At 43.6% G+C, this 12,124-nt stretch overlaps 2 protein-coding genes across 6 annotated transcripts in view; both read left to right on the forward strand.

Moving 5' to 3' along the window:
* Positions 1-5,599, forward strand: part of LOC123068676 (uncharacterized) — an 8,035-nt gene extending 2,436 nt beyond the window's left edge. For all 5 annotated transcript variants that reach the window (XM_044491291.1, XM_044491292.1, XM_044491290.1 and 2 more), the window contains 10 exons: positions 664-834; positions 910-1,174; positions 1,272-1,500; positions 1,579-1,729; positions 1,846-2,031; positions 3,072-3,117; positions 3,615-4,103; positions 4,211-4,575; positions 4,660-4,896; positions 5,266-5,599. In XM_044491291.1, coding sequence (XP_044347226.1) covers positions 706-834; positions 910-1,174; positions 1,272-1,500; positions 1,579-1,729; positions 1,846-2,031; positions 3,072-3,117; positions 3,615-4,103; positions 4,211-4,575; positions 4,660-4,896; positions 5,266-5,478 — 2,310 coding nt within the window. In that variant the 5' untranslated portion in view covers positions 664-705 and the 3' untranslated portion in view covers positions 5,479-5,599. The remainder of the gene's footprint in view (positions 1-663; positions 835-909; positions 1,175-1,271; positions 1,501-1,578; positions 1,730-1,845; positions 2,032-3,071; positions 3,118-3,614; positions 4,104-4,210; positions 4,576-4,659; positions 4,897-5,265) is intronic.
* A 5,566-nt stretch (positions 5,600-11,165) lies between these two features.
* The window catches only part of LOC123067338 (uncharacterized), a 3,025-nt gene continuing 2,066 nt past the window's right edge, over positions 11,166-12,124 (forward strand). The window contains exon 1 of the mRNA XM_044490174.1: positions 11,166-11,325. The gene's annotated coding sequence lies outside the window, so the exon portion shown is untranslated. The remainder of the gene's footprint in view (positions 11,326-12,124) is intronic.

The raw sequence follows: 12,124 nt of genomic DNA on the forward strand, positions 1-12,124 counted from the left end.
AGACAAAGGGGAACCAACCAAGGCAGCCGGGGAACAAAGAGAAAGGGAGGAGAAATCAAAATCGAACGGTGGAATAGCTCGGAATCACCATGAATCACCTCTCTCCGCCGCCGCTCAAGCTCTCTTCCTCGGCCTTATCGAAAAAGGGAAACGACACCCACTCCAGAATTCAAACATGACAAAAAACAATAGTGCCGGGACGGGAGCGGTTACGGGTTGAAGAAAAGAATAACCGAACCCGACAAAAGAAAACCAACCGGAGCAAACAGGAAGCCAGCACGAAGAAAAAAAGAAAACCGGCGCGAATCTCCGCGCGAGAACGGACAGACGCAAATTTGAATGACGACGAATTGAAAAACACTTGAGTGTTAAATAGCAAATCCAAAGTTAATTACTAACTGGATTGCAATAGTAATTGGCCTCATATTGGATTGTAAATCCTAGCAAGACACTAGTTTGAATGCAAGTGTTCACAGTTACTCCCTCCATCACATAATATAAGAGCGGTTTTGACACTAGTGTTGTGTAATGTCAAAAGCGCTCCTGTATTATGGGATGGAGGGAGCAGTTATCTTTAGGACATATCAACATGTGTATTGTCTGCAGAAGTTATACATATACATCATCTTATCTTATGTGAAGGATTTCTGTTTTATCACTCAGATGGGGTATCGAACCCAGTCTTCTTAGGAGTTTCAGAACAACATGCAGAACGAGTTACAGCATACGAGTGCAACGCCAATGGATTTTACATTCCAGTTGTTACAACGCATTACAAACAACTTCTCCAAGGATCGCATAATTGGTTATGGCGGGTACGGAGTAGTTTACAAGGTATGATTATTCCAATTGTTAGTAGCACTAAGTACAAGAAACCAGATGCCATATTTACCAGATATTACTTAGCAGGGAGTACTCGACAATGGGGAAGAGATTGCCGTGAAGAAGCTTTATTTTAAGCATCCAGAACTTGATGACGACAAGCAATTTGCAAATGAGTGTACTAACCTTATGATGGTCCAACATCAAAATATTGTGCGCTTAGTTGGCTACTGCTATGAAATAGCACATAAAGCCGTGGAGCACAATGGAAGATATGTTTTAGCTAGCGTGGAAGATAGAGCACTCTGCTTTGAATACTTGCAGGGAGGAAGCCTTGACAAACATCTTTCTGGTATGACTGCTCAACTGAGACTATCGGTTTTATATGTGAAGCGAAACAACCTCCGAATTTTACGTCTTGGTAATGAGCTTTCTATTTACTCTTACAGGTGAATCATGCGGGCTTGGTTGGCGCACACGTTACAAAATAATTAAGGGAATATGCGAGGGATTACATTACCTTCATAATGGTTCCAAAGATCCTATATACCATCTGGACTTGAAACCTGCGAACATATTGTTGGATAAGAACATGACACCAAAAATAGGAGATTTTGGGTTGTCGAGACTCTTCGATTCAACACAAACCTATACCACAAAAGCAATTAGAGGAACACCGTAAGTTGGGGCCACATGAAGATTATCAACCTCTTTTGTTAACTTTATATAAAAGTAATTGTGTTTGCTACTATGCAGTGGATACATGCCACCAGAATACATCGACAGATTCAAAATCACACAAAAGTTTGACGTCTTCAGTTTGGGCGTTATCATCATACAAGTAATGGCAGGACGTGAGGGCTACTCCCAGTGTGGAGATATGTCTTCCCAAGAGTTTATTGATGTTGTAAGAAAAACAAATCTACACCATAAACAACAATCCTTTTCGCAAATAATATGGTATTGACTTACCTCTGTGCATGCATGCATGCCACCTTTTGGCATTGCGTTTCAAACCTGCAGGTACATGGCAACTGGTTGAAAACACTGCAGGCAACAATGTCATTGCATGCAGAACTTGAAGTTATGACCTGCATTGAAATAGCATTAAGATGTGTGGAGGCCGACAGAGTGAAAAGGCCTACTATAGCCGAGATTGTCGATGAACTTAATAAGATTGATATTGCAAAAAGGTCACTTGTTGACCAGGTATTGTCACACTTATCTTATTTTTACCCGCAACATGACTTCCCTTTTACACTTTACAAGCTGTGCCTTTCCTCATCCTATTTTCTATGGAATTAATTAGTAAGCTAAATTCCCTGCCATATAATCTAATTAACCAAAGGTCCATATCCTGTGCCAAAGGTCCACGCAACAACTTTTACAGTTCAGCGCCCACTGTTCCGCATATTACTTTGGCATGGTCCTGAGTCCTGTCACACATATCTAGCAACCGAGCCACGGCTTGTCTGTGTATTCGCCACGCAAATCCACATGCTACACATTGGCAGAACTATTTTTCCATGCAAAACTAAATGTCAAAATCATTTTGCTAAGTATTCCCATCTTAAAAGTTGGTAGGAGAAAAAAAACTTAAAGTAGTGCGCGAGCTGTTTCATGTTCGAACTAACAACTGATCGCTGAAAATTTCTTTAATCACATCTAGAAAAGAAATGCTATTTTAGTAGGACATTTCATCTTTCAAATACTGCAATGGGTTCACAATTGACTAGAGGCATCTGTAGATAAGAATATTTGTATTAACAAGAGGCATGAAAGCCTCCAAGTAGAGGTTCAGCTTTATTTAAGAGTAACTCAGTAGTCATAGGGCCAGCTATCAGTCCCATGACTCCTACTTCCTCCGTTCGTAAATATAAGTCTTTGTAGAGATTCTACTATGAACCACATACGGATGTATATAGATGCATTTTAAGTGTAGATTCATTCATTTTGTTCCGAATGTAGTCCATCTAATGGAATCTCTACAAAGACTTATATTTAGGAACGGAGGGAGTAGAAGTTTACAGTGAACCTGTGCTGAAATTCAGTCCGTGACATGTCGAATTAATGGATGCTAATGGCTAACCGCTTGAACCCTTGAAGACTTCACTTGAACCCACTGAATCAGTTCTAGCCCCCACCCCACCACTTTAGTGCCTCTTTGTCCGCCTCCATTACCTGCATAATGACCAAACAAAAAACCAATATGAGATGAGAACTGAACATCTGAACTTTTCTTATTGTAGGTCAACTTAGAAAGCAAGAAGGTGTCCAACCAATACGCGAGTTCAGGTAATCATCTTTTCTCATAGCAAGATGGCATAGTAACACACAAGTTGATATATACTCCCTCCGTTCCTAAATATTTGTCTTTCTAGAGATTTCAACAAGTGACTACATACGGAGTAAAATGAGTGAATCTACACTCTAAAATATGTTTATATACATCCGTATGTGGTAGTCCATTTGAAATCTCTAAAAAGACAAATATTTAGGAACGGAGGGAGTAGATGTAAGGAGATAATTCTTAAAACTTTAACAAAGCACTATAAAGTATGTTGAGAGTTTTTTTTTCTGAAAATATTATGGAATGAATTTCTCACTAGCTCTAACATTGCAATTGTTTTCTTTTTGCCGCCATTTATGTGGCACTGGTAGGTGATGAAAAAAATGTCACCTAATTTGATGGTGGGCATATTGTTGAGCAGTACAATATTTCTTGAGTATCACAATGTTGTTTCAATGGAAGTTCAGATAGGTATACTAATTTGCAAAAAGTGGCGGTGCAGGTGCTGCTGATGCAGAGTCTGCCTTGAGTGCCGTTTACAATCCTAGAATCAAGCATGGGGACGAAGGTACAAGTACAGGGAAGGAAGAGAAAGAACGCAGGACTCTAGACCACAAGGTCCAGGAGGAAGAAGACCCAGCTGAATGCTACAGAACTCAAGATCCTGGTCCGCGATCTGGTGGGACACTTGACAAGCTCCTCTCTGCGTTGGCTAAGATGTGGCCCACCTTGAAAGCCGCCTCTGAGGTCCCCGCAAAAAGAAAGGTAGTCGCCTCTGAGGGCTGCGACGGCCTCCTCTGGTGGCAGGAACTTGTGCCCTGCCAAGCCGGAGACGTTTCTGTCTCCGTTGTGCAGGCCAACTTTTTCCTCGAGGACCAGTGGTGCATTGAGTCGGCCTCACCCCTCGGCACTGTTATTGGTGTCTTCGACGGCCACGGCGGCCCTGAAACCGCTCGCTTTGTGTGTGACCAGCTCCTCCCAAACCTTCAAGGTGAGTGAGCCCCCAAATGCAAACACATTCACTATCTAGAATCTAGCCGTATAAACCTGCTCCAAGATATGGATGCGATGCAAGTTAATTAAGTTTGGTTTGTGCAGAGGCCATGTCTAGTCCACTGGCCGTGACAGCCGATGCCATCGGGAAGGCATTCCTGGCCATGGAGGAAGGATTCATTGCGCTTGTGTCGAGCCAATGGGAAACCAAGCCAAGCCTTGCGGCCGTTGGGACGTGCTGCCTCGTCGGTGTCGTGCATCAGGGGACTCTTTTTGTCGCCAACCTCGGGGACTCCCGGGCTGTTCTTGGGAAGGTCGGCCATGACAGGCGGATTATCGCTGAGCAGCTGTCCAGTGAGCACAAAGTCAGTGATGAGGGTGTCAGAAAAGAGCTCATGGCTCTGCACCCCGATGATCCGGATATTGTAGTGCTTAAGCATAATGTCTGGAGAGTGAAGGGCATCTTACAGGTCACTCTTACTCTAGTGTTTGGTTTCGTGCGCAGTAATTGCACACCCTATATATGTTCAGTGCTTACGAAGTGGATGATGCAGATGTCAAGATCAATAGGTGACGCATACCTGAAGCACCAGCAGTTCAACAGGGAACCACTCCCTGCGAAGTTCAGACTTCGCGAACCATTCAGCCGCCCAATATTGAGTGCCGACCCATCTATCATCTCACGCAGTCTTCAGCCAAGTGATCGTTTCATCATATTTGCCTCCGATGGTCTGTGGGAACTCTTGAGTAATGAGAAGGCCGTCGAGATTGTTCACAAACATAAGCGGACTGTAAGCCTCCACGCTTGTCTATTTCTTCTGTCATTCAGCTTGTCTATGTAATGTCTTTTGGCCTTCACCTGATAAACTGATATGGTTGACAACTTGAGATGTTAGTTTTACCAAACTATAGCCCATAGTGTGCACCATGATTTCCATTCAATTGGTATAGCTGCAACAGGGTCGTTTTGGTTTTACCTCGTTGTTGCGTAAACAGTTATATCTATTTGAATATGTGTCAAAATGCCTTTATTAATTAATTTATTTGCTAGAGAAAAAAAATTACTTTCGACAATGTAAATATTTCCATCTTAATGAAAAGACGGTGCACCTATGGAGTTGCTAAAATAATTGATTGGCATTCCTTTACTGTTTATTCAGGGAATTGCAAGAAGGTTGATAGAAGCAGCTATGGTTGGAGCGGCGTCGAAATGGGAGATGCGTTACTCAGACCTCAAGAAGATTGACCGTGGGGTTCGCAGGCATTTCCACGATGATATTACGGTCGTCGTCTTATTTATAGATCATGGCATGTTAGTGAAAGACCACGCGCAAGGACATCGGGCAGTTTCCATTAGAAGTACTCCTACCTGACAAGAATAATCACAACTTTGATGCTCTCTTTGTTTTAGCGGGGAACCAACTTCGGTACTCACTGGCTTTCTCTTTTCAGTGCGGTCATTGCCAGTCTTAATTGAGAAAGATATTGCTATTCGGTAGAAGGCCATTTTATTTAGACTAAATGCTCTTGAGTCACATAGGTATCATTGCTGAGGTTGCCAGCTTCATGAACACCAGAAAAAGAGCCACAGGCGGCTAACAAACCACTCCCCAAAAAGCAAACAGAACAATACTGCAGGATCACATAAGGTTTTCAAATTTCAACAGAGCAACTCAGGCTGTCCAAGCTCTGGAAAGTTGGCGCAAGCATTCTTCATCAGCAACAGTCTTGAATGGCACGATCAGATATCTCCTGCGCTCAAAGATCATACATATGCAATGTCAGTAGAACGTGATAGCGTCTTGCACGCAAAGATCAGGTTGTTACGTGCAGTGTTCATGCAGCATTGCCATATCTTGTCTATCTTGTGCCGACTACGTTGCTGGCCACACAGACGCCACAACCTCTTGGTGTGGCCGTTGTTGGCTCCACGGAGGACGGAGGGGCAAAGCCCTATGGTTGTTTCTCCCCTCGTGTTCGGGACAATTCATCGTCGATGTCTACACCGTTAGTTGTGTTGCCTACCGCTGTGGGTGAGTCCGTTGCCGTGCTTGCGGCTCCGGTGCTGCAGCTCATGCCCGAGCTTCGGGATATATGTTTGAGCCCTGCTTCACCTCTGTCATTAAAGCGGTTGGAGGTGGACTCATCGGCGACTTTGTGTGATGGACATGTTTCGCCGCTAATTTTTTTTAAATAATACATATTTTTTTATTAAATTTCAGAAATATTACGCCGCAATTATATTTTTCAAAAATAATACTCAGTCGGCCTACTGTTGGCCGATTGGATCCAGTCAGCCTGCTGCTGGCCGATTGGACCCTAGTCGGCCCACTGTAGGCCGATTGGATCCAATCGGCCCACTGCTGGCCGATAGGCCCCAGTCGGCCCACTGCTGGCCGATAGGCCCCAGTCGGCCCACTGCTGGCCAATTGGTGCCCAGTTTGCTTCCTCTAGGCCGACAGGTGCATGCACTCATTTATCTTTGAAATAAGTATTTGAAAAATGTTGAAGAAGTATTTAAAAAAATGTTGATCATGCATATAAAAATGTTAGTCAAGCATTTGAAAAAAAAATGTTGAACAAGTATTTGAAAAATGTTGAAAAAATATTTGAAAACTGTTGAATAGGTATTTGAAAAATGTTAAAGAAGTATTTAAAAAAATTGATCATGTATATAAAAATCTTAAACAAGTATTTAAAAAAATGTTGATCATATATATAAAAATGTTAAAGAAGTATTTTAAAAAAATGTTGATCATGTATATAAAAATGTTGAACAAGTATTTGAGAAAATGTTAAACAAGTATTTTAAAAAATTGAACAAGTATTTGAAAAATGTTTAACATGTGTATAATATACATGACCAATATTTTTATATTGATCAACATTTTTATATACATGATCAACATTTTTACAAATACTTTTTCAACATTTTTATATACATGATCAATATTTTTTCAAATACTTGTTTACCTTTTTTTCAAATAATTGTTTAAATTTTTTGCAAATGCTAGATTAACATTTTTTTATACATGATCAACATTTTTACAAATACTTTTTTAACATTTTTATATACATGATCAATATTTTTTCAAATACTTGTTTCACCTTTTTTCAAATAATAGTTTAATATTTTTTTGCAAATGCTAGATTAACATTTTTTTATACATGATCATCATTTTTTAAAATACTTCTTCAACATTTTTCAAATACCTATTCAACAGTTTCAAATATTGTTTCAATATTTTTCAAATACTTGTTAAATATTGTTTTTTCAAATGCTTGATTAACATTTTTATATGCATGATCAACATTTTTTTAAATACTTCTTCAACATTTTTCAAATATTCATTCCAAAGATAAATGGGTGCATGCATCTTTTTTTTTTTGAGACAAATGGGTGCATGCATCTGTCGGCCTAGAGGAAGCAGACTGGGCGCCAATCGGTCAGCAGTGGGCCGACTGGGGCCTATCGGCCAACAGCAGGCCCACTGGATCCAATCAGCCTATAGTGGGCCGATTGGGGCCCAATCGGCCAGCAGCAGGCCGACTGGATCCAGTCGGCCAGCAGTAGGCTGACTGGGTATTATTTTTGAAAAATATAATTACGGTGTAATATTTCTAAAATTTAATAAAAAATATGTATTATTTTAAAAAAATTAGCTGTTTCGCCTCTGTCATGTGAGCAACTGGAGGCGCCGAAGTCCATTGTGTCGATGGTTCCTGTGGTGGAGGATGTCGTGTTGGGGGTTCCTCGGGTCGACGATGTCGATGCGGCCGGTTTGTTGGTGCCTGCCCCTAGGAGCCCCTTGGTTGACGACAATTACATCAAGAAGTACATGAGTTCTACAATTTTCTTGACAAATGGGTGGCTGATCAGTCTGGATCTGGCAACACAAGTGGATGCCTCCTCAAGAAGAAACCCAATAGGGAGAAAGCAAAGAGAAATAAAAGCAAGAAGGGCGGTGTTATCTGGAAGGCGCCCGCGATTTTTATGATGGAGAGTGCTTTGTTTTTATCGTTGTCGGTGTTCTTGTGTGAAGCTCCGTTGTGTTGTGCAAGTGTCGAGCGTTGCGGTGGTGTATGGGGGGGGGGACATGTGCGGTCACGATGTTTCTTGTTGTGCGAGTAGTATGCCTTTGGGTTGTTTGTAACGGTTTTCACCCGGTTTTCCGAAAATTAACTGGGCAATTCTCTTCTTCTTAATTAATCGATGATGCAATTTTTTTGCTTCTCTTCAAAAAAAAAAAAACTTGTCCAAGACAAGATGTCCTGTGCATGGATCTCGGGCTCAAGAGACCATGCCATACCGGACAAAGTTCATCAGCAGGACCATATGCCTTCACAAAATCACGGTAGGGAGGCGAACATGAAGTGCCCTTCAATCAAAAACTTTTTTTTCCTGCAAAATAAATAAATAAATCATATATTGATTTTCAGAGGAAGATTGATTTTCCATAATTTGATGAGAAGCCTGACTATATGCTTGATGAGATGCGCCTCCCATACATGGATTTGGTTGAATACCCCCTCTTAATTTTCAAGGACAAATTCCACTCTGTCGGGCTAACCAGATCATCTCTATGCAATCCATTAATTTTCCTGCATCTCTTCACTTCCATTCAGTATAATTTACTTCCCTCTGTTCCAAAATAATACTAGAAGTTATAGCATTGTCCTAGGTCAAACTCCATTAAGTTTGACCAAGTCTATACTAAAATATACCAACATCTACAAAACCAAATTTACTTCATTAGATTTTTTATGAAATGTATTTTTATATTATATATATATATTTGATATTATAGATCTTTGTGGATTTTTTTCTACGGACTTGGTCAAACATAGAAAACTTTGACTTAGACAAATTTTAGAACTTCAATTCTTTTGATGAAACGAAGGGAATAGTTACTAACTTATACGAGTACTATACAAAAATACCATTGCAAACATAATTATCATTTGGGTAATTTTTTGCTACCGGCAGGACACAAAACGTACCCTCTTATGTTCCCCAATAATACCATGTGTCAACCCCTGATTAACCAGCGAACCAACATGTAGTTCGATGGTTAGAGGGACGGGTGAGTGTATGCACGTGTATATGAGCGCTTGTGTCAGTATTGTGTTAAAAAAACACCTGATTAACCAACCTAGGCTATAATTTTTTTCAAAAAAAGAAACAAAAAGGAATCGGGAAATAGAGACTCAAAGATATGGCTCATCACTCATGATGAATGGTCTTGGCCGGGTTTGTTGTAGTACAGTTTTAACCATGCATGCACCAAATCTCGTGAGTTTGTTTATAATCAGCGTTTTATTTGGAAGAGAGGAAAAGACAGAGATCTAACCAAGGAAAGTTACGCGGCACAAAATTAGTTGTTAGTTTCCTTGTGCGTACATCGCAACAGATCCATCCAACAAACCCGATTTGATTTAGCCAGCAGATCCAAAATCACGGCTGAGGCGGAGGCGGAGGCACGGAGGACGACGAGGACGTCATGTAGGAGGCCACCGCCATGCCATTATCGAACGACGCCATCTTCGACATCCTCTCCCGGACGCCCGTGAGGTCCGTCTGCCGATTCCGATGCGTCTCAAGGGGGTGGCGCGACCTTATCTCCGGCCCGGACTTCGCCGCGGCGCACAGGTCCCGCCACGGCCCGCTCCTCGTCGACACCGGCTACTTTCGGCAAGAAAAACCCGCCGCCGGCCGTGATATGCGTCTCATGGACATGGAAGGCAACGTCATCAGAGTCATCAGGGTCGTCGGAGGTTTTGGGATCACGTGCTCGTCGAGCCTCGACGACCTCATCGCCGTCAGCCGCGGTTCGTCAAACGGCATCCATGTAGTCGATCCGGTCTCCGGCGAGGTTCTCCTGACCTGCCAGGAATGGAGGTGAAGACGCTTGACGTGCATCCATTCATTGGCATGGCTCGCTACGAAATCTATGGCTTCGGCCGTGCCATTTCGTCTGATGAATACAAGGTGGTCCGCATTGCCAATGACAAAACAACTTGTGAGATCCTTACTTTCGGAGACGACCCATCAGAGGGAGACACCATCGCCTCCGATCAGTATGCCCACTGATGTGGGTTCCCCGGTCGCTGTCAACGGCATCATGTACTCCCTCTGTCCGGAAATACTTGTCCTAGAGATGGTTATATCTAGACTTATTTTAATTATAGATACATCTATTTTATCCATTTCTAGGACAAGTATTTCCAGACGGAGGGAGTACTTCTTAGCCGATGAGAAGCGTGAAACCTTGTTGTGCTTCAACATCGAGAGCGAGCAATGGAAGGCCAACATGATCAAAGGGCCACGGAAAGGCGATCGTCGCGAGATGCGGAGGAAAACAGCAGCAATCTGTATAAGCGAGCTCAATGGCGCTCTCTGCATGGTTATAGCCGAAAAACAAGACAATCGAAGCACAAACATATGGATATTGGATGACTCTGGTAAGATCAACTGGACCAAGGCGTATTCGATCCCAATGACCCCATATACTAGTCGTTATATGCTGCTGATGGTGATGCCTGGAGGTGGGAAGCTTCTACTGCAATGCGATGGTCCTGCCTAATCAGTGATACTTCAAATTTACGATCATCGCACCAATACATTCACCCATGTTACGAAGGCGCCAAACAAGCCTGGAGATAGAATTGCCATTTGTAACTTTGGCTTCAGCCGTCGCTTCTTGGCCAATAATTAACTATACATATGTAGGTCAATCTCCTTTGTTTTCTAAATGTTTTGGTTATTTCAGAGAAGTTATAAAGCTATCTTGAGGAAGCACTTCCCTGGATTGTCCAAGCCGGGTGATGACGATCCGCCGTCGCCAGGTTTAACCTGGGAGCATTACCTACACAACAAGGACGAGCACGATGTCACCATGGCCATCCGGGTCATCAATGCTTTTTTTGTAAGTATCTTCGCTCCGACCACTACATTTTTCCATATCCAAATCCTTGCTTGCGTGGATGGTGAGAAGATGCCATATGCTTTCTTGTAGGAAACATTTGCTTGCGTGAATGGTGAGCAGCAGAAGGCGAGGAAAGGCATCATGAAATCTGCCCGAAAGATACTCTCTGACACCAAGAACACGCTGCAGTACAAAGCCGTGATGCAGTGTCGGCCGCTCGATGACAAGGGAGAGAAGATGACAAGGAAGACTGCTTGCCGGACCAACTTGTCATGAGAAGAATACCTGTCAGTGGTAAGTGACTACATCGATTGCTAGTACTTTGATTCATCCCTCTTGTTCGAGTGAATTGCAAAAAACATCGACACTTCAGGCAAGGTTTGCAGGAACCACACATTAACGGAATTGTGCCAAAAAGCACTAATTTTTTTCATAATTTTTTGCAAAAAATACTAGTTACTCGTTTGGACCGTTTTAAGTACGTTTATGACATGGGGGTCCCGCTTTTGCTGACGTGGCGTAACGGTTCACACTAGACGTCGTTAGAGATATATATTTACCAAAAGCTCCCTCCTTTTTTAGAAAAGAGCCGACTCCGCCGTGCTCCACGCCGGAGCCGTGCCTCCACCGTCCACCGCCGCGTCGCACTCCCACCTCTCCTTCCATGGCCGCAGCTGCGCGGGCCTGGTGGTGCTGCTGCTGCAACTTGCTTCAGTGCTGGGGCAGGGAGGCATGGTGAGCTGCTGCTGCTGCTCGTGCCCCGGCCGATGCCGGGAGGCGTGGTGGAGGCGTGGAGCTGCTGCTGCTCTTGCCCCGGCCAGTGTAGGGAGGCATGGCCGGAGCTGTTGTTGGCGCGCACGCCGGCGCGCTCGAGAGTGCGAGGAGCTCACCCTCTAGCTGGCAGCATGCTGCCACCGGTGGAGCTGAGCACGGACCGGCTGACCGGCACCTCGGGTCGCCGTAGAAGGGACCCGCGGCAGCCGCGGGAGGCTGTCAATCCCGACGCACACAGTCGCGAGCAGGCGGGGCGGACGCGACCAGGCAGTGGCGGGCGCGAGGGGCGGCGCACGGTCGCGAGCAGGCGGCGGCAGGC

This window comes from Triticum aestivum, chromosome 3B (assembly GCF_018294505.1).
Source record: "Triticum aestivum cultivar Chinese Spring chromosome 3B, IWGSC CS RefSeq v2.1, whole genome shotgun sequence".
In the NCBI taxonomy this organism is placed as follows: Eukaryota; Viridiplantae; Streptophyta; class Magnoliopsida; order Poales; family Poaceae; genus Triticum; species Triticum aestivum.